This window comes from Meleagris gallopavo, chromosome 4, assembly GCF_000146605.3.
Source record: "Meleagris gallopavo isolate NT-WF06-2002-E0010 breed Aviagen turkey brand Nicholas breeding stock chromosome 4, Turkey_5.1, whole genome shotgun sequence".
Lineage (NCBI taxonomy): Eukaryota > Metazoa > Chordata > Aves > Galliformes > Phasianidae > Meleagris > Meleagris gallopavo.
In genome coordinates this window covers 48,874,593-48,897,085 of record NC_015014.2, presented here as the reverse complement: position 1 = coordinate 48,897,085, position 22,493 = coordinate 48,874,593, and the positions used below count along the sequence as shown (strand labels likewise).

Here is a 22,493-nt window from a genome sequence, read left to right as displayed (position 1 = left end):
TGCTGCCAAAACCAGCCCGGCGGGCTCCGGCAGGCTGAGCTGCGGCGCCGAGATTCGCGCTTCGCCAGGCGGGGCGGCTCAGGCGGGCACCTTTCCTGCCTCGGGCGGCTCTGACTAGAGAGCTGGGTTCCGGTGGCAAAAAATGCCCGTGAATCACTTTTGGTCTTCCAGCCGTGCTTGCTGGAAAAGTCGTCCTTCCTTTTCTCTCACGTAGTACAGAGTGCTCTCAGCGAGGATAGGTTGTTACAAAGTGGATAGGTAATAATAGAAACACAGTGTGTGAAGTCCGCATGGCAAACAGTGCCGTGATAAGGCGGTGCAGTTAACTCTGCTTACCTGCCCTCACACTGGGGGCACTGCCCGGCGATCTGATGGCCCTCTGTGTTAAAGTCCTTTGGTGTTGCTCATAAAGTGCTGCCTTGTTCTCATGTGGCATTTTCACCCATAGCTATTGAAGTATGTTAAGAGATCAGAATTTTTGTCTTTCCTTTGGTACCATTTCTCTCCCTGGAAGGTCCTGTACCCATGTAAGCTGGAACATATCCCAGCTCCCTGTCCCTTGGCAATGGTGCCATGGAACACACACATTTCAGCTGAAAGAACCAACTCAGGTGTTGGCATCAGCACAGCGCACTGCTGAGTCAGTGTGGTTAGACAGGGCTCCCTGCAAAGGTGTCAGGTTCACTGCATTTATCCTGAAGTGGAAACAAGTAATGCCTTGTCTCACTGCTGATTTGCACAGGTGTCTCAATTTTGATCACATTTTTCTTTTTTTCCCTAAGGGGAACATAGAGCCTATGCAAAGCATGGTGAGTTCCCACTACTGAGTCAGTCCTACAGCCTTACATATTCCATTGTCTTCATAAACTCAGTCTGTCTCCTTAGATCTCAAAATACCACAAATGCACAAATTTGTATTAGACCAGGTTTCATCTGGTCTACGCATTAAGCGTGTTGTCCATGGAGCAAAGGACCTTCCTGAGAGCCCACACTGCCCTGCTCCCTGCTGGAGACTTCGACCTTGAATTCCCTTTGCCAGAACAGTTCTAGATCATCCCCAGAAAGGTGCTGCTTTTGGTGCTTCCCTAGAACATCTACTGTGGCTTTTGTTAGGGTACTGTGGGAGGGAAAAAATTTGGGACTTGAAGTCACTGGAATGAAAAGGGCACAGATCATGTCTTGTTACTGAATAATCTAACTTCTAAATGACTGTGTGTGTTTAATTTTTGTTTACAAGAACACAAAGTGTTTTACAACACAGCACAGAGGCAATAAGGCTTCTGTTAGGCTTCAGGGTGCACCTTTGAACTTTCTGCCAGGGTGCACCTTGAACTCACTGCTAGGCAAGCACAGCTCCAGGCAACAGGAGAACAGATGAGGCTTCTGCTGGCCACATTTTAAAATATGTGTGAATTCTGCTCCATTTTTTGAAGGCCTGGTGTGAGTTGTCAGTTCTTTTGCATCACAGGAGTAGTAACTGAACATGAGAAGTGAGGTTCTGTGTGTGTTTTAATTTAGCATTGCCTGATGACTAGATCCCATGGCTCCCTCCTCCAGCACACTGGCCAGCCCAGACCTCTGACAGCCTTTCCTTCCTGCCATGTGGGGAGTGCTGCACTCAGTCATGGCTATATTCCCTTCTGGGACACAATGCTTAAAAGCCAGGTGAGAGAAAATGAAGGTCTGCAATGACCTCTTCTTGTGGAGAAATTCAATAATCATTCCTTTCAATTAGCAAAACATAATGTATAAAACCTGAAGCTTGACAAATTCCAGTTCAGGACAGACACTCTAATAGTGAAGATAAATAAGCATTGAAAAAGTTCAGGGATTGTCCACTTCTGGAAAGTTTTTCTAAAAGATATTTTCTAGTGCAAAGAAGAAATAAGAAAGGTAAATTCTATGCCATACAGGGTTTCAAAACAGATGTTTAGAGTAACCATATTTGGCTTCCTAACTTATGAGTTTAATATGTATATGATGCAAGACTTAAACTAAAATGTTCCCTTAGCTGGTTGCTGAAAGGTATTTTGGCAGGGCTTCCATTCAGCTAAACAACAGTGTCAGTGAAGGACTGCCACCATCCTAAGTAAGCAAGCTTCCTGCAAACTGAGTCACAAGTCTACCCATAAGATTCGTCTTTTTTTTTTTTTTTTGAATCAAAATTGAGAAAGCTACTGATAGGACTAATGGATCACTCTTCCTTCATATATTTTAAAGACCATCATTTGCATAATAATTTAACTAATCTATACTTACAAGAGCATTGCTCACACGTCCATGCTGCCAGGAGATCCTCTGTTCAGATCCTGGTGCTGCCAAGCCTGCACTATACTTCACAGGATAGTGAGGTGACTACCATGATTCATACACACTTGCTTGAGGAGAAGAGGTATTTTTACAGGTAGTTGTGAGTTTTAGGATCCAGCTACACATTAGATAGTGTTAATAAACCAGTCAATAACTCAGTGTTGGGAGGTGAACCCCGAAAGGTATATAAAATGGAAAGGTACTCAAGTTTTAACAACGCTTTACTCTAGGTCCCTAGAGGTACATCTTCTGTGTGTGTTGAGATCTGCCACCATCTCTCCAGGCCTAATTCGGTTACTTGTCTCATACCCATTCACCTTTCCTGAAAACGAGCAGTCCCTATGCTACATGCTCTCAGAGACCTGATCTTCAACACACGCTTGAAATACAACCCCAGCAGAACTGAGCTGGATGTGAGCCAAAGCTTTCAGAGTGCTTCATTCAAAAAACTTGGCCAATGCAAGTGTTGATGTTGTTTTAATGTAACAGCTCAGCGGCCAGAGCACGTACCAGTGTGAGCGCCGGCTGTGTGCTCTGTTTGTGTGAGGAATGGCGCAGTGGGCTGGAGGCCACGTCCCTGCCTCCCTGGCAGCTGCGGACCTGAGGAGATCCAAACGTTGGTGCTGAGCAGAGGGACCACCCTTCACCTCTGTATACAAAGTGTTATTACATGACACCAGAGAGATTGCAATTTATGAAGAACTTGTAGGATGGGGGGGAGGGGAGGGTGTGGAGGGAAGAAAAGAAGAGAAAACGAGTATGTGACGGTGTAGCCTCCAGGTCAGCACCTTGGTAGCAGAGGTGAGATAAGGATAAGCGAAGAGCCCTGGGCATGAAGGAAGTTTTGTGTCAAGCTAGTGAGTGCATAAAGTCAGGTTAAGATTTGAGCTGATCATTAACCAAAGACAGCTGTGTTTGTGCAAGCAGTTTGGTACACTGACATCTGACACAGATTCAACAAATGCCATTGTCCGCCTGGCCCTATTGATCACAGCCCAGCCCAGCCCAGGGGCTGTCCCACGTGTACAGTGTGGTACAGAGCTGCAGGCATTCCTGGAGCAAGGGGCAGGAGCACCCAGAGGACTTGTCCACAGACCTACTGGACCTGTGCCCGAATCCATGCTTTGTGTGGTGCAATGCTGAGAAGGAAGGAGACGCAGCTGAACAGATTACACAGGGACATGTAGGATTGGGCCTGTGCACTCCTCTGGAAAAGGCTCATGCAGCTGCATCACAAAAACCTTATGGCAGTTTTGTATACTGTAAAGAGGACATATGGCTGGGTGCCTTTGCTCCCACATGTGTTCAGAGCCAGCTGCAACATGACTGGGCACGGTGGCACAGCCTCAAGTCATTGTGAGGCAGAGGACCTGGTTCTGCTCAGCATGCTCGTATGCACGCACTCTACTCACTTCTACTACCTTTGCAGCTCACCAGAACCTTGACTTTGCTGTTGGGCTTGACTCTTTACAAGGTTATACAGTTTATGATTAATCTCATGCGATGCTTTTGTAAGTGACAACCAGCACCTCCAAACTGCAATTATTATAATTTGTTCTAAAATGCAGCAAGTTTTTGGTCAGGGTCCATGAACCTTTTCATACATCTGGACAACTTCAGCTGGACTCGAAGACAATATAGCAATATAAATAAAACCCCAAAGTCATGCAGGCTTAAAATAACCTATAAAAATCAAAGAAAGATTACTCTGAAAACTGAGAATGTCTTTTTAAACTCTATGCTTTTATTTCTTGCACAACAAAGCTTTGCTTTCCAGTATGACCTTCCTCTAATTAGATTCTTTAAATCTCTCCATATACACAGAAATTGTTCATATTTCCTCCCAGGCATGATTATAGCTGAAGGCCTCATCCACTGTTTAGTAAATACTCTTTTTTTTTTTTTTTCCTCCTTTTTCTCATTTCCCCTCTACTCTGCACTGATGAGGCCTCACCTAGAGTACTGTGTCCAGATATGGAATCCTCAGAACAGGAGAGATGTGGACCTATTAGAGCACATCCAGAGGAAGGCCACAAAAATGATCCAAGGGATGGAACAGCTCTCCTACAAGGACAGGCTGAAAGAACTGGGGCTGTTCAACCTGGAGAAGAGAAGGCTCAGGGGAGACCTGAGAGCGGCCTTTCAGTACCTAAAGGGGTGGCTATAAGGAAGAAGGGGACAGATCCTTTAGCAGGGTCTATTGTGATAGGAAAAGAGGAAATGGTTTCAGACTACAAGAAGGGAGATTTCGATTGAATTTAAGATATAAGTTTTCCACAGTAAGGGTGGTGAGGTACTGGAAGAACTTGCCCAGAGAGGTGGTGAATCCCATCCCTGGAGACATCCAAGGCCAGCTGGACAGAGCTCTGAACACCCTGATGGAGCTGTAGGTGTCCATGTTCATTGCAGAACTAGGTGACCTGTAAAAGTCCCTTCCAATTCAAAAGATTCTATGATTCTATGATGTTCTTCTGAAAACCACACACATACCAGACATCAAAGCTCTTCCTGCAGAAGCAGGGGTGTCTAAAATTGCCTTCATTCTTCATTCTGACTTGCTTGAGAAACATACAGAAGGCACAGGTCTGTTTGAAAAGTTACAGCTTACATTTTTAAAGTTATACACATGACATTCTATTTTACGAGATATTTATTTTTAGATTATTTCAAATTTAGAAATTAATAGGTTGGTGTAGTCCTACATCTTATACAAAATCTAACAGACCAAGACAAAAGGTTACTAATGATTGCTATTTATTTTGTTAAGTCAATAAAAAGTGCATAGTACAAGCCCTTTATCCCAATCCAAGTACTCAGTAAAAGATTACTAGGAAACCGCAAATGGCACGGATGATTTTTTGTTTGGCATAATTCAGACATTTTAAACCACCAATTTACATTAGATACATCACATCATCACTCTTCCTTTTTCAATAGTGAACATTACAAGGTTAAGTGATCTGCAGACAATACATGAATACATACAATTTCTCATTTTAGAGCATAATTATGTTAAGCAGACTCTAAAAATACTATTGTTTTAACAAAGTTCTAAGCGAAGGTATAATTGTAAACTTTCCTCCACGTTTCCCAAGTTGCTACAACTTGTGTCTCTTACTAACTGAGCTTAAAACCCTTATTGCAGAATTAATCATACCTGAAGCTTTGCATCCCACTTATCTCTTCTGCCTTTCTTTTCAAAATTTACCATAAGCACCTGGAACCAAGATAATACGGTTATGCCACTGCAAACTACATCACTAAAGGCCAGATTTCTGCCACTCTTACTAAAGCTGCTACTAGTACATTATCTCAGAGTAGTTCCACAAACTTCAGTGCAACTACCAGATGAGTAAGGCACTACTTAACATGAATAAGAGTGGCAAAACAGTCCTATCATTAGTCATTTTTTAATTAAGAGTGGTGATCTGGAGGTTATGTTTAGAGAAAATTAAAGAAAGAATTTAAAGGCATACATTTTGATTTGGGATAGTGGCCTGGCTCTTTAGTAAAATATTTCACAATAAAATATTTCCAATGTTTTTCTTTTACATAGAAAATTTAAAATAGCAATTTATCTGAAGAAAGCATACAGACATAAAATCACTGGGACAATTACTCAGAGGAATTTCAAGCAAAGACAATTCATTTAAAAGTAAAACACAACACACTCTGAACCAAAAGTTTGTTTGCCAAGACCACTGGAGTTGGGAGCACACAGCGAGGTTCATAAATACATCCATGGACATTTAAGAAAAGCAATAATGATGCTCATGAATGAGGAGCATCTGCTATAAATCTCACCAGCCTCCAGCAGGATGAGGAGTGACTTGCTCTGGCTGAAATGAAGCCTGTTTCAGTAGTTGTTTGTTTGTTTGTTTGTTTTTAAATCAATTGGAAACCTGTGTTCAGCATCCAGTAGTGAAGGATTCTGGCCAAAAATTCTTGGAGAAAAGGTCAGTGTAGCCTATAATGCATACTTCTTTCTAATTCAACAAAATGATTCTGAACTACTTCTTCTGCATCCAAAATATAAATGTACTAGGAAGGCAAAGAGCAAGCACAGTCAGACTGTCCCAGTGGCATTTTTACACAGTGTTTGTGGCTTGGACAGCTTTAGACACAACAGGACAAACTCTCTGTTTCTCTGCTGCAACTCCATTGCTTTACACAGCACTGCATCTCTGTCACTGAAAGAACTTATTTGTTTAGATTTTTAACAAGTACTCCGGTGCTTGGGAGCACACTATTCCAAAGAAATTTAAAGGGCAATTACATAAAGTTACAGAGGCTGTTCTCCAGGTCTGCACTGCTCCTTTGTGAGGAGGCTCAGCTGGCCCATTGTTTGCCCTGAGGAGGAAAAACCTGTGTCTACCAACCATGGGATCTGAAGTGAGATTTTTCTGAGAGCCCATTAATTCAAACCTTTATGCATATGAACAGTTAGTCCCTTCAGCTCCACAACTAAAGTCCTCAAGAAAAAAAAGGTTTCTAGAGTAAGGCCTTGAATCCCCATTTGTCTGCTCTACTGACCGTTATGGAAAGAAGCTCTGTGTTGGTAACATAAAAATGTTCTTTATGTTATTCTCATCATTTTTTCATATTGATCAAGAAAAATATACAGTGTTGCTTTTCTGTACATCTTTAAAATGTTCTTAAATTAATGTACATAAAAAATTCCTTCCCATTTGCTACAATGGGAGATGTGCACCTGTACGCGCACAGCCACACATACACACGCATAACCACACCACACATACACACAAGTATTAGAGGGAAAAGACATGCCATACGTAGTCACCTGCAATTTCGTTATTCTACAATTACAACCAGTAGTAAGGATGAAATGTTAGGAATTGCTGATAACATACAGGTGAAAAAACCTGAACATCCAGAACGTTTTGTATACCAGAAATTGGTAACCTCTTGGTATGAATTCATCCTGCTCAATATACGTTATGTTATGGATAAAAACTTAAGATTCTGATTATTAAAAGACTAAGAAGGACAAAAAAATCTATCAAGTTCTTCTCACTTAGATTTTTTTTTTCATAAATTCAGTAAGTAAACAAATCTGGTTTTGGAATATACATTTTGACAATATATTGAATAAGATATATCATTTACTAAAGAACATGATTAAGTTAATTTTTGGTGGTATCCTGTTTTTTGTACAGCTCTCAATACGTATGTCTAGGCTTTGACAGTGGCAATTATCACATTCACTTCTTTGCGTGCACACACACATGCACATTATTTAGTTCTAGTGGAAAATTCATGCTTTGGCCAACAGCCCTGAAAATTATGTTAGTGGTCCAAGGACCAGGGCAAATACAAAATAATTTCTTTGCTTTTCACCACATCTGTAAAATAACAGTTGTAACTGTAATACAACTCTTAAAAGTATACTGGAGAAAAAATATGGATTTATCTGAAGAAAGATCAGTAATAATTTCCATTACTATAGATGCACAGGGATTTTAATTTTCTTTCAATGAATACCAGAAACCACTGCAAAGAAATTAAGATCGCTGTAACAGAAAAACACTGAGTGGAATGTCCGCAGTTATGATAACAACCAGAAAACCCTGCAATGCCTCATCATTATTCAAATTATAATCTACTAGGAATTGTAGTAACATAAAAAGCAAAATTGAAGTAGCTAAAAGTAGTTCATGAACATAACCGCTGAATGGTAATTCTGCACTATATAAATGAGAAAACAACAGTATTGAAGGGAGTTTTGCAGTAATCTGGTCACTTCGTTCATTTGGTCGTGCAAGGTTTTAGCTGCTGAACTTCTCTGATATTGAAAGCTCTAGTCCAGTGGTGGGGCTGGTGGTTCTTGTCCCTAGGGGTAGGATAGAGGAAAAGAAAAAAGAGCACATAGAGGATTAGGAACAGTGTCTCATAGAAAAGAATTGAGCAATTGAAAACAAAACAAAACAATACCCCAGGAGAGTTACATTGTGCTTTAAGGTCTTTCATTACCTATTTCAGTCTCCAGATATATAAGCATCAGACAACAATGCTATTTCCTGCACCAACAGTGATTTTTTTTCCAAGATCCTACATCTAGGATGAAGGTCACCTTCCCAAGTTTTATGACGTGACTTTTTTTACTTCTCTATAATTGTCACATAAGAAGGCAGGGGGCTGTTCCAACCAGAGATAGTGTCCAGAGAACATTGTAACCAACTCTCGGGCAACAACATCTGCTCCATTTCATGGCAGACCTCACAGCTGGCCTTCACAATTCTACATGCACTTTGATTTTACTTATTTTCATTGTTAGTAGAGTTCCAAGAAAATGGAAAAGAAAATACACAAAGAACATTTTAAAGGAAAAAAAAAAAGACTATAGCACGGTCAGTATTAAAACCAAATACAGTTAAACTACTACAGTCACTCACATTATGTGGGCTGGTGGGCTTTCCGGCTGTGCTGGAATTTCTCAGATTACTAGGTCTCAGTAAGAACAAGACGAATGCAATCACAACCCAAGCCATCACTACCATGGCAAAGCTGACGACATTGTCACCGGACAAATTTGGTCCTGGCACTACATACAAGGAAAACTCAAGTTATAAAACAGAGTGACAGCAGTTCTTTCCTCAGAATGAAACAAAACAAAACAAAACAAAAAATCTAAGGAAAATATTTTTCAATAGAATTTTCTGATTAGTTCTTCCTTTGTCTTTAAGGCAAGTAATTCTTTGTTAGTGTTAAACTTCTAAAAAACATTCTTATCACTTTGAAAAGAGAGAATCTATTTCATAAGACCTCACTGAAATGTTGAGAATTACTACAAATATTTCTTAGTTTATATTAACTAAGGTGTTGAGACACAATCACATGGAAATAAAACTGAGAATATCCTTTTAGACTGTTGATTAGTGTTTTTGGATCAAGAAGGTCTTGCAAATATTTGCACATTTGAAAATATCAACTTCTCCCCCCCAAAACACAATTTAAAATAATCAAATCATAGCTAATGTTGTCAGGTGAAGTGTGAACCAATGCACAAGTAACTAACTATGACTTATGGTACTTACACGGGTCTATTTACACTAGTATTTAAGGACTTAACATCTTCATTAATTATCTGGATGATTGGGCAGAGCCCCAGGTAGCACTGTTCGCTAGAGGAGAGAAGTCTCCAGGGTATGTCACCAACCAGTACAAAGACCTGAAGCAAGAGTGCAAAGAGGACAGAGCAAGGCTCCTTTCAGTGGTACTCAGTGACAGGATAAGAGGCAATGGGCACAAACTGGAACATGGGCGGCTGAACATCAAGAAACAACTGTGAAGGTCACTGAGTGCTGGCACAAACTGCTCAGAGAGAGGCTGTGAAGTCTCCATCCCTGTAGATACTCAAAAGCCACCCGGATATGTGCTTGGGCACTCTGCTCTGGGTGTCCCTGCTTGAGCAGGGTTTGGTCCAGGTGGACCCAGAGGTCCATGCCAACTTCAGCTGTGCCGTACTTCGGTGACCTAACAGCATTCACACAGCAGACCAACACTATTAAACCCTGTTACATCTTGTGGATTGACCGCCACACATGAAATCTGTAACACAGCATAGAATTCAACTTGATTCTCAAGATTAGCATCTTCATTTCATCAGCATTTTCATCAGTAGCTTCCCCTTCATGCTGACAATAAAGCAAGTAATATTCTAGTCCATAAAATCACACGAATCAAAGCACTTTGTTTAGTACTGTAAAAAGCTAATTTTCTTTTCTCGCTTCCTGAAAATGCACTTTCTGAAACCAGAAGAAAATCTATTATTGAATTTAAGTGTTAACTGTTTTCAAAAGCAATTAATACAAAGCTATAATGAATAACCTTCAGAACAGGAAGGTCTATTCTATTTTACTACTCCAGCTAAAACCTTTAACACATGAGGACACTTGTATCCATCAGATTTTTCACTTGTTTCATCAACTCCATGAACCATCTCACTTTGGAGTCAAGGCTGGATGCACTACTTGTTGAGAGCTGCTATTATTTAACATCTGTTAGACAACTCATACCCAGTGAACTGCTGAAGTCAGTCATTTCCTTGAAAGCAATTGCTGCTCCTGAAGAATCAGTGCTGTGATACCAGGTACCACTGTTATCAGAGGCTCTTCTTTGAAAACAGTTTCCTCATAACACAGCTCAAACAGAGAAGTAGGGCACTGTGGGGAAGTTTACAGCTATTCCACACACAGCACTCTCTGAATGAACACTGGGGCTGTTGTACTGACGTCCTTTACTGACATAATACACACTGAAAAATTCTCTTGGAGGTCTGAATCCATAAAAGGTGCTATAAATGAGGAGCAGTGCAAAGATAATAAATGAGAATGTTACAGCCTTTAATTCATTAAATTCTAACACAGGACTGACTCAGAAAGCATATAATAATATGATTTAACAGTATTTTAAATCTTGGATGACCTTCACTACATACGAAGGCCAGCAAAGCAGCACACAATTTTGTATGAAATGAATAACCGCTTTACTTTTAAGCTTCCAGACAACATTAGCAGCTACCCTGAGACCACCCTCAGCAGCACACAGGACAGCCTGAGGTACCTGCTTTGCTGTGTACACTCAGGAGAGCAATGAAAATTCAGGTGATGTGCTAGACTTGATTTCACATACAATTGACACTACAGATCATGGAAAGCAGTAAAAGGAACCACGGTGGGAAACCACAGGCATTCCTACAATACACAATTTCTACCCAGCCTGTTTTGTAATACAGTTTGGATTGAGCCAAATGCACCAAAACGTGTTCTAGACTAAGACAACAGCTGATCTAACACAGTTGGCCCTGTACTACCTACTCAAAGCATGCTAGATATGAAAACAGCCACAATACTGTTTATACTATTCAAGTACCGTTAAAGCCACTTCATTTACAAATGAGCATATGTTTTAATAAGGATGTGAGATATTTCAGAATCTGCTACTTTGATCTTTTGACATAAGGAGGTGAGGATAAGCAAAGTCTCACATACATGGGGTGTTTCACTTTTCCAAGCTTTGCAACAGAAATCAAAAGAACAAGCAAGACCTTGTTACAGCTACTGTGAAAAATAGTATGTTGTGAATCTTTCACTAAGAAAAGTTCCATCACAGAGGTCACAAAATAATCAGATGAGACCAGCTTACGGATAAAGAACAGCTGAGTGAAGCTGAAACCAAGTAGGATGGAATTTATCCATCTATCCATCATCTATGGGTAGAAAAAATATTTTGAGAGTTCACAAACAAAGTGATTTTAATTACAATTAATATTTTGCAGGTAATTTTGGGGTGGTCTTTTGATTTCTTTGAGATTAAAGGTTGCTTTTAAGAGTACCTAGTATCTCCAGATGACTAGGAAACTGTCCTGTCCTGATCTCACAGATGAGTGCCCCTGCCACCATCCATTATGATTACAGTAAAATCTATTTCTTAATTTTCAGTTCCTGGGAAACACCAATTGCTATGGAATGCTGCGACACATTTCTCCCTTGTAAGCTGTGTCACTGGGTGAAGTGAAGCTTATAGTCTCTAACTCGGCTAATCACAGACCACGAAATCCAGCCCGAGGTCTTTAATTTTCATTGTCTCTGATCCCTTAGACCGAGTCTGCCTACCTACCCAGTAACTCTGAACGAAGCCTGGAACAGTTCATCCCTTGGAATTGTTTACAGTTATCTCTGTGAAGGAGAAAGCTTCATGAGGGGCTGCTCTGAGACTGGGATTACCACTCATAGGAGATAATGACTACAGTGAGTCATAACTGTTGCTCCATGTGCAAGATATAATTGTTTGGCTTGCTTTCACTTATAGAAACAGAGACTGACAGGTACAGCAGTAGGCCACATAAGCTAGCCTGCTCTCAGAAAAAGACAAGAAGGCAAAAAAAACCTTATGTAGCCACCTCATTTAATGTTCTACTGTATGACAGTCAAAGCTAATAAAACGATGAATTTGGGAAAAATAATTTCTACAGCCTGAAGGTCAACCACATCATGATCATGCAGCTGAAATCTTAAGAATTAAAATAAGCAAATGCCTTGTTAAGTACTCCTCACAAGAGATTAGTTCTCCTCTTAAAGTGCTATTTTTCATTCAAAGTGAGGTTGCACTCTAGAGAAAAAAGAGGAAAGATTGCATTTCTTTTACTGCAAAAGTAGAATCTCTGTGATGCTTTTAGGCTACCATCTCATGGCAATACTATTTCCTCTTGGATGCTCAGCTTTTAACCGTTTAACTTCTTCAATGTGGAAAGGCAAAAATACACTCTCTGACTTACACGTTTCCACAGCGTTTTTAACCGTGCCTGTTCTGTGAAAGAAATGCATGAAACCATATGAAGAGAAGTATTTTACAGATGGATCATCGAGGAAGACAAAGAGTCTGTGGGACTTTCAGCAGATAATCCATGCAAGCTGACAAAATCAAAGGCAGGGACAAGGAAACTGAAGAGATCTAAAGAGGATTCGAGTGGAGGAAGGGAGAAGGGAATTACCAGAAAAGGGAGGGAAGGGCTGGCAGACATTTCATGCCATTAGGTCAGGCTGCTGTGACTCCCCTGGAGGAGTACAGCTCAAGATGAGTCACAGATTCATTTTAAAATACATAAAAATTTGGAAGTAGGGTAGACAGTCATCTCTGACTATTAACATTACAAACTAGTAGAGCATTGAAAATAATAGTAATCAAAATATGAATGTGGTAATTCCAGATCAGAACATCTGGAAATTGCTTGAACACAGAGATTAAACTCAGGTGGCAGCCCCTAATTTCCTTCCACAGGATAGGATGACTTCAAAGGGCCACTAGCCATCAGAGTAGCCCAGCAGCAGCTGTAGAGTCTCCTTGGACTGGATGAACCACTGATACTGCCACTGGAAAATGCACTCTAATGTACTCACTGAAATGGAGGGAAAACTGATCAGATGGACGCGTGCTTTACATCACAGCAGGTATCCTGATGGAGAACAGCCATCAAGCAGAGAGCCCAAATGCTCTCTGAAGTGGTGCTCGTTTCCTCTCATACGTAGAAATGTAAATCTGAAAGCACTCATTCCAGTCCTGGGAGGAAACTTTCAACAGGATAATGGTGCTAACAACTGTAAGCAAGAATTTAGAGCTAATAACACAAAAATCTGAGTGAGGGAGTGTTGTACTTCAGCTAGTGCTTCTGTTTTGACTTGGCTCCAAATATCTACAAAAGATCTGATACCAAGAGTTGAAGAAACAAAGTGTTCTCAGGAAGAATCAATGTAGGGTGTTCCTGATAACTTCCAGCTGGTTGCAACAGCACAAGCACAACACATGACGTTGCTGTGACACAGGCTGAACCACAGCCCTGACATTTCCCAAAACAAAACCACACACATTTCATCAGTTATTCCACAAGCTTGCAGCTTAAGAATCTGTCTATGACAACATTCCCAGCTGTGCTTCCAAAAGGAAGACCAAATCCAGGGAATGAGCAAATGGGTGGGAGTACAAGTTTCTTCATATCAAGGTCTGGAAATGAGGAATCAAAGGCAGCAAGTAACACAAAATGGAGCCTGGAGAAGAGGAGATCCAACTCAAACTTAAGTTCATCATGATACAGCTGAAAAGAAAAGGTATGAAACAACAGACAGAAGACTGGCCCAGAATTGTTTTGATCTATGTCTGAATATGTCTCTAGAAGCTTTTCCAGGCTCAATCTGTTTATTTTTGCCTTTAACTCCTGGGAGTCTCACAGACTTCATGTTGGCTCAAAGCATGGAACCACAGAAGAATCACACAGAAATCTGACAAACAGGCACTCACTGTGATTGCATCAGCAAAAAAATACCTTTGCTGGAACTAAATTTAAGGCAACATAATAATGTAGAAAGGATTTACTCTATAATTTCTGCTTTGGGCTTTTTAAACAAACCACTGGTTTGGAACAATTGCTGCCAAATTGCTTGCATCTGCACAGAGAGCTATTGCAAGGATCCTTTCAGGATGGAAAGCTATTTGCCACAATCCATTCACGTCTCCACTGTACTATGACTGTATAGCTTGAAAGCTATCCCACAAGCTTTGTGCCTATACATAACAGGACTTACTCATTTATACAGCCCTTAGTCTGAGATCTTCATAAATATTGATGACTCCTCCGATTTAAGTGAGAATGTATCACTGCTTGGTTTCAACCATGAACTACAGTTCACAAGGCTGCACAGCCTAATTCCTGTCATCTGCCTTTCCCTCTCCTGGATTCAAGAAAAAACTTGAGATTCGAGAAGAAACTAGACATAGCAGCCTAAGGAAGGAGACTAAAACATCTTCCCAAGGACTGCTGCATTAGGGAGAGGAGTCACGATGGAGGTCCCAGACATACAGCTAATTTGGAAAGCCCAAAAGGAAAAACAAAGCCAGTAGCACTGTTACGGCAGAAATGATTCCCACTCTTTTGTGTTTTTTTTTTCAGGGAGCATCTGGTAAAGCTCATAACTTTTCCCCTTCAGCTTATCTTGACAACGATTCTGGGTGTGTTTCATGCAGGGAAATCATAGTGCAAGTACAATCTAGATGCCCATCTCCGAACAGGATTTACTGTAGAGTGAAGATGAAGAAACGTGAGAGTGAAGGAAAGCATGCATTCACCCCAGGATCCTGGAAACCTTTACCAGCTCCCAGACCCATAGGAGACACAAGCATTTCTTCTAAAAGAGTAATAACAGCAGCTTCTACTTTCAGGAGCACTGCTCAGGTATTCCCTAGAAGACTTGCAATAGTCCTGATGCAGGCTAATTGAGTGAGCTCATATGCTCACTCATATAGTAAAGCAGTATAGAAAAAACAGATCCACTTCATTTTTATTTATAAACACTTGGCAATGTTTCCTTTAGACTATGAAAAGTGTAAACAGAGCATCTCAGGGCATGTTCACATTACTGCATAATCTCTGCACAGCTATAGTTCTCAGCAGAAGCTGGTAACACTTGATCATCCCAGTCATGCTCATTGTTTGGAAGGTATTCTTGATGTGTTTCACAGCAAGTTTCAAGGAAGTGTACATATAAGTACTCTGCTTTGTTAACTATACAGCCACCAAGTCAAACAGAAATTCAGCTGTGGTCTATGTCACCTTATCAGCCAAAGCTGCCATAGCTGAATATCCAGTGATATTCAGCTGCCTTGACAGTAAGGAGGAAAAATAAAGTTCTCCTCCAAATTCTCTCTTTTGAAAGAATTTTAAATAATCTTACTTGGAAGTTAGTGGTAAGATACGTAATACTTGGGGCTTGATCATCCTTGATGCTGACATCTCCCACTTGCTTAGCATCCTCTTCCATATGATGCATCTCATGTACAAATGTTAAATGTGAGTCACAAATTCTCAAGAATTACCTCCCTCACATAATGGTTTCAGTACCTCAGTATTTGATTTCATTTAATATGTTCTTATAACATTTAATTACAGCTGTTTATTTTACTTTCATGCTCTTGATCTTAACAGTTACTCACATTCCTGAAGGCATTCTGTGTCTGTGCAGTACGACTGTGATTGTCTCAGCTAGAACAGAGAAAAAGAAAGGCATGACAGTTAGCAATGAGACTTGGTCAGCTTGTACCGAAATCGAGATTCAGTTTAACTTCAGAGCACAAGTTCAAGATAAGAGAAATTGTAACTTTCACTGAATCACACAGCTTATGGTACGCAAAGAATCCCAGGTACTGAGGTAGTTTCCAAACCCTATTTACACTGGAACTTTAAATCACATGACTGACCTAAAAACAAATGATCAGACTGTGATAATGGTTAAATAGAGAGATGTAATATTAAAGTTTCACGTTTGAATTTATCAATTACTGTAACTCCATCTAAGATATTTCAATAATAGATTTTAATTTGTATCTCGTTTTACCTACTTGTTTATGGGTAAAAATTATAAAACTGTTACAGACTGGGTAAGCTTGCTAACTGTAAGAAAAGTCAACGCTGGACAACCTGCCTATCAGTACAACTATTTTATTGATGGCAGAATTGCTAAAGACACAAATATTACATTCTTTATCAGGAAAGGCTAAATGGATGGGATTTAATCTGCTGTATTATGGAAATAGAGTCTTTTCCTTGCTTAGGTAAAACTACACTGATTAATAATTACAGTTCTAAAAAAAAAAAACACAGAATGGCTGTGATGCCTTGTTTAGAACTATGATCTCCTTTTTGACATGTTTTATGTCACAGTAATGTTACAAATCCCAATACTTCTTCTCACAGCAGGGTAATCTGTTTATTATCAGTGTAAATACACAAATGCAAGATAGAAGAGATGTTCCATATGAAAGAAATAGGTGAATAATTTCTACAGACCCAATTTTCATTTGTACTGGCATCACTGATATGTTTATTAGCAATATGTAGTCATAATATTAGAAAAAGTACACCAAAGAAACAGTTGAGCAACTACAGGAGGAAGACACTCATGAAATGTCAAGCTCCTTTAATTACAATGAACTTCAATAACTAGCCATTTGAGAAAGAACTAAAAAAATATCATTAGAGACTCATAACATTCTTTCTCTGATTAATCTATAAATATCTGCTAAATTTACTGAGACTACCAGAAAGTTCCTTAGGAAGTACAGGGAATGTTGGGTACCACCTTATAGCACTTTCTATAGATAAAAGCAGCAGCAGGGGAAATTAAAGCAAAAGACTTCTACTTTGTTGGTTGATGAAAGACTCAACATAAGCTGGCAATGGGCGCTTGCATCTCAGAAGACCAACCATATCCTGGGTTGCACCAAGTGAAGTGTGACCAGCAGGCCGAGGGAAATGATTCTGACCCTCTACTCCGCTCTCGTGAGACCCCACCTGGAGTACTGCATCCAGTTCTGGTCTACATATTAGAAAGAAAATTCATACGGTGAGAGTGGTGAAACTCTGTAACAGGATGCCCAGAGAGGTTGTGGATGCCCATCCCTCCCAGGATGCCCTGTAGAAGCTGGATGGGGTTCTGAGCAACCTGCTCTAGTGGGAGATGTCTCTGCTTGCAGCAGGGGGGCTGGGACTAGATGACCTTAAAGGTCTCTTCCAACCCAAATCACTCTATGATTCTATGATACTTACCTTACCAGAGAAAATGGTATCAAAGCATGCATACTCCCTGGCCTGTTTATGTAACAATGAAAGCTCGGTTTATTTTCAACCTTTGGACATCTTTCTCAAGGTAGAGGTTTTACATTAGCAGATACTACCAATCTGGAATATCTGATGCTGAGAGATTCCTGAACTGAGAAGACTGGATATTACTCTGACCATATTTTAAAAACACCACAACATAATCACCTATTCTTGTAAGGGATTAACACTGGAGGGGGCTTAATTACAATCCCTGATTTGTAAAATGCCTGCAGTTTGCAGGTATTCTTCAAAACAGAATTATGCTCAGAATTAAGACAGGTAATAAGTATGTGACCAGAAACACAGCGCAGGTCAGCCAGCATATAGCATCCACCTGTCCCTGCCCTGTCCCCAGGATGGCTAGGGACAGTGCTATCTTGTTTGCCCAAGCTAACAACACTGCCCTGGGGTTCTCCAGGCACTATGTTATCTACCTCCATTTCCATAGGTTACCCCTGTCCAAATACAACTTTGTAAAACCACGTCAGTAATGTTTCTATAAAAGCCATCTCAAAAGTGATATGTACACCTTGTATTGCCATTTCTGCATCAAAAGCCCACGTTCTGCTTGAAAATGCCTACTGATGCAGCAGGCCACCTGCTCAAGACACAAGAAGTATTAAAGCCCTGAGATTTTGTAGGCCTGGAGGATGATGTCTGACATTAGGATTTTGATTATTGTCTGTAAGACACAGAGTTTTATCTCATCAGCAAAAACTGGGGACTTCTCAAAAGTCAGAACAGGCTCCAAAACTCTAGAAAGATAAGTACTACTGGAAACACCAATGACAGAAATATTTCAGTAAGTGAGAAATGCCATTAGGACTTGCTCTACAGATCTCTGCTGAAAAAGAAAAAAAGATAATAGCCTGCCAATAAAGAAAAAAGTTTACGTATGGAGGAACAATGTAGAGAGAAACTTTTACAAGGTGCAGTCACCCATACTCTGACAATAGGACTTTGTTTTCCAAAGAACAGAGACAACAAACATTGCATTTATTTCAGGTGATTGAGAAATCGACTATACAAGGTAGGTTTAGGAACATCAATTTATTATGTGAAACAGTTACAGAAAGAAAAAGGAGAAAACTAGATTTTTATAGTTTTTGTTAATAATCCATGTAAAATTCCTCTGAATTGAAAACAATACATAGCTATATAATAGTGCAGATTTAATGATCCTAGCTAAAAAATTACACTACTGCATAGCCTCTGTGCGTTCATATGCAGCAGTAAAAATATTTCTTAGAAAATTAACTATTCCAGTTAATTAAAAAGTTTCTTACAAAAACCACTTGTGCCAGAGATGTGACTGACAGAACAGGATCACTGCCCACTGAGTCAGGAAGACTGAGAAGCCAAAGATGAAAGGACAAAAACCTATTAACTATCTCCTCATGTTCACTTCTTTCCCAACAATACACATAAAACTTCCCTATCCTACAGGCATCAGCTGTAGGAGGGCTCTGTATACCAGCTAACAAATTTGTCTCAATGACAAGCTGTGTGCTGCTCTCCTGGGATGAAACATGGCAGATGACTGAAAATGAGCAGCAGTAAAAACAGGTTTTTCTCAACTCTCTCAGGTGAAATAGGTTGCAACTCTATGACCCAGTACAAATTTGATATTTTCCAGTCACTAAATTAGCCAAAAGACAAGAAAAGATTCTGGCACATGCAAGAAAAGTTTATGTAAGGTGAATAGCTGGAAAAGGTAATATCTTTTGCTGAAACAAGACTGTTCCCTTGCCTAGTGATTAGCTCTCTTTCCTGAGAACTGTACCATCTTTAAGGGACATAGCAGCTGCTGGAAAAAAACTTGAACGTGAGACAGTTCAGTTGTCAGATAATTGAAAAAAAGAGCTGTTACCAGAGGTTTTAGCAATGGCAGCCACCACCCTCCACAGCCTCTAGCGGCGGCCAAAGCACACACAGACACAGTAAAGGGACCCCGCTATCAGCTCTGGAAATTTTTTTTGCAAAGTTGCTGCAATGAGCAAAGTTTCTAACTTTTTTCCCATGCAAACCTAACGGATGAGCAGACATACATGCTGCAGTGTGGTCAGGGCGTGAACTTTTCCTGCATGCTAGCTGCTCCACAACATCACAAGCAAAGTAGTGAGCCCAGTGAACCAGCTTCATCTCGCTCAACAGAGAACTTGTTTTTCCAATACAGTGACCTCAGCCACTGGGATCGTTTCAGTCTTCCCATGAAAGAAATTCCGCTGCTTTGCACTTCCCACTCAGCACAGACAGCTACTGTGGAGGACTGAGGCAGCTGCCCACCTTCACACTACCTTCTTCTTGTGTCAGCTCCCTCGCTTCCTCTTCACAGGACTTTTCTGAAACTCTACAGATGACTTTCCAGAACTTGCTGCCGCAAGGTGCCACAAACCCTGGCACTGGTCCTGCAATCTCTGCTCAGAAAAATTGTGCTTTTCATTAAAATTGACAGCAAATGCTTGAGGAAAACTTCAGCTTTTTAAGGGTTAAGGATATTACTAGGGTTAAAAAAAATAAATAAATAAGATAAAGACAAAGCATAAGGTTGAGGAATATCAGGAAGACAGTGATGATGACACAGCTCACAAGTTTGTTGCTTTCCAGAAGAAACAGTGGCATCATCTCTGTCCAAAAGTACTTCCCCACTCTAAAACAGTGCAATGAATAGGTAAGAAAACAAGAGGAACAGGACAAGTAGCAGGAACACGAGGCAATGATCAATGACGTTTACTGTCAGTGGCAGATGAGCTGAAAATAAATTTAATAAAACTACTGCCTTTTAGAGAAACCTTTGAAACTGCCCAAAGCAGAAATAAAGTCCTCAGAAAAGACATGATGAAAAAATTAGCAAGTTTATGATCCAGGCCAGGAAAAGATTCCCATACCAAAGATTGCAGTGGAAGAAAGCCCAGAGAAACGTGTGAATGAAACAGATAAATTGGCTACCAAGATAAGAGAACAGGAATGGATGGTTGTGGCAAGGAAAAGGACAGATAAGTAGGGAGTTAAAGACAAATAACCAACGATGTGGTCATTTATCCCATGAATAAAAGTTTGAAATGGAACCACAAAGATTGTTGATAGAAAATTTTGTGTGATACTAAGGGCAAAATATCATCCCTTATGAAAATACCCTTTTTGCAATTCAGAGCAGTTGTAAGCTCTGCTTTTTCTCCCTAACTATGCCAGAAGATGACAACCCTGTGACATATTCCTGATTGGGAACTGATGCTCCTGGGTAATGAAACCACTGTTTAAACTCTGTTAGCAGCCACATCCAAAGTTAGTAAACAACATGATAAACAAATTGCTCTGGTATGGTAGGCCAGTCCTGAATATGGGCCAGACTGCAAACTGAATTGAAGTATTATCCACAGAGTTCAGATTTCAAGATGCATAAAATTGATACCTACATGCATTATTCTGCTACAAGCTGGCCAGCAGAAATAAGAGAAAAATAAGGTGGAAAGAAGGGCATTTCGATGGAATTGTCTTCTAAAATGCATTAGCTTCTCTTAGAGATACAAGAAAGAAAACAGCAAACACCACCTTCCCGACTCCCACATTTTTATGAATAAGTGTAGAACTAAGATAAAATAAATACACGCTCATACTGGGACAGTAACAGTCTGGTATAAAAATACAAGTTTGGTCCTGTGAGGTGACAAATCATTGTCTCCCTCACAGCAACACTGAGGAAAGAATGGACGGTACCTTTCAAAGCAGCATTCCCAGCTTACAAACCAACTCTTGAGACCCAGAGTGGCCCACCAGTTATGTCAGAGGGAGAACATTACACTGACTTCCATGGTAAAAGACATGACATTTTATGGATAAAGATGCAAAAGTAAGTATGAATGCACATGAACCCTGATCTAGGCAAGAGCTTGCTCCTTCTTGTTTTCTTATTTCTCCAGACTTGCTGATTCACCTTGGTGCCATATAGATTCACCTTTTCAACTCTTCCCTCTTTTTTTTTTTTTTTTTCCCAATTGCATAACTTCTATTGGCATCTCATTTTGTAATTTTGCTGGCCTTGAGGGCCTAGGAGATGACTGGTATCCTTGGCAAACATGAAGCAGAATGAATTAGCAGAAAAAGAGTCATGTGAAAGAAGATGATGTAGTGTGAAAGTCAGGGTCACCATAAGAAGATCACAGAGCCTCTGATGACATGAAATATCAGACAGCAAATGGTAAGATAGAAATAACTGAACGATGTTACTCCAGAAAAGATTGAGAATATTCACAAACAATGACATCTCCCAAGACATCACTAACAAATGCGTATCTAAAATACAAACACAGAATACACTGTTGGATATTTTTGACCAGTTGAAATGAAAAGCATGCTCCCATGCAGGAGGCCTTCAAGACAAAAGCTTAGAACAAGAAGTTCTACCAGTTTGTACTGAGTGTTGACTATAACCATATGTGGGTTAAGAGATAAAGCACAATGTTCCTCAAAAGAGATGGCTATAACACAGCACTGATCATCAAACCCAGTTCAGCCATTCATAACACAGCTTCCATCAATGAACAACTGCTGAAATATCAAGCTGCCAGAATTTTCAATGTATAATCTTCCAAACTACTTGTAATGCTGTCTTCCAAACTACTTGTAATACTGTCATACCACACAAGCTCTATTTTAAGACAGTCATGAGGGGTGACTGACAAATTATATTTTTATAATACATGTATTTAAGTGTAATATATTTATATATGGATATATTTATAATATATTTAAATATAACATTTACAATTTTCTAGTTATATACGTATTCACCAACATATTTATTCTTATATATAGCATTTGGAGGAGTCTGAGAGGTGACTTCAGTAACACCTCCTCATTATGTTGAGCCATGACATCAGAGGTGGACACTGGTGGCATAGCAGTAGAAGTTGAACCTTCCTGCCAATATGCAATTATATTTAGTTGCCATATGACAGATGGCAGCAGAGGGCCGCTCTGACAAAATGGGATCTGACATGGAAGTGTGTATGAA

The 22,493-nt window shown here is 40.1% G+C and overlaps 1 protein-coding gene across 1 annotated transcript in view; it reads right to left on the bottom strand.

Annotated features, from left to right (window-relative positions):
* Window positions 1-5,047: 5,047 nt before the first annotated feature.
* SMIM14 (small integral membrane protein 14) overlaps window positions 5,048-22,493 on the bottom strand; it is a 28,639-nt gene continuing 11,193 nt past the window's right edge. Inside the window, exons 4-6 of the mRNA XM_003205857.4 lie at window positions 15,814-15,862; window positions 8,724-8,872; window positions 5,048-8,161 (exon numbers count right to left, since the gene is read on the bottom strand). Coding sequence (XP_003205905.1) covers window positions 8,129-8,161; window positions 8,724-8,872; window positions 15,814-15,862 — 231 coding nt within the window. The 3' untranslated portion in view covers window positions 5,048-8,128. The remainder of the gene's footprint in view (window positions 8,162-8,723; window positions 8,873-15,813; window positions 15,863-22,493) is intronic.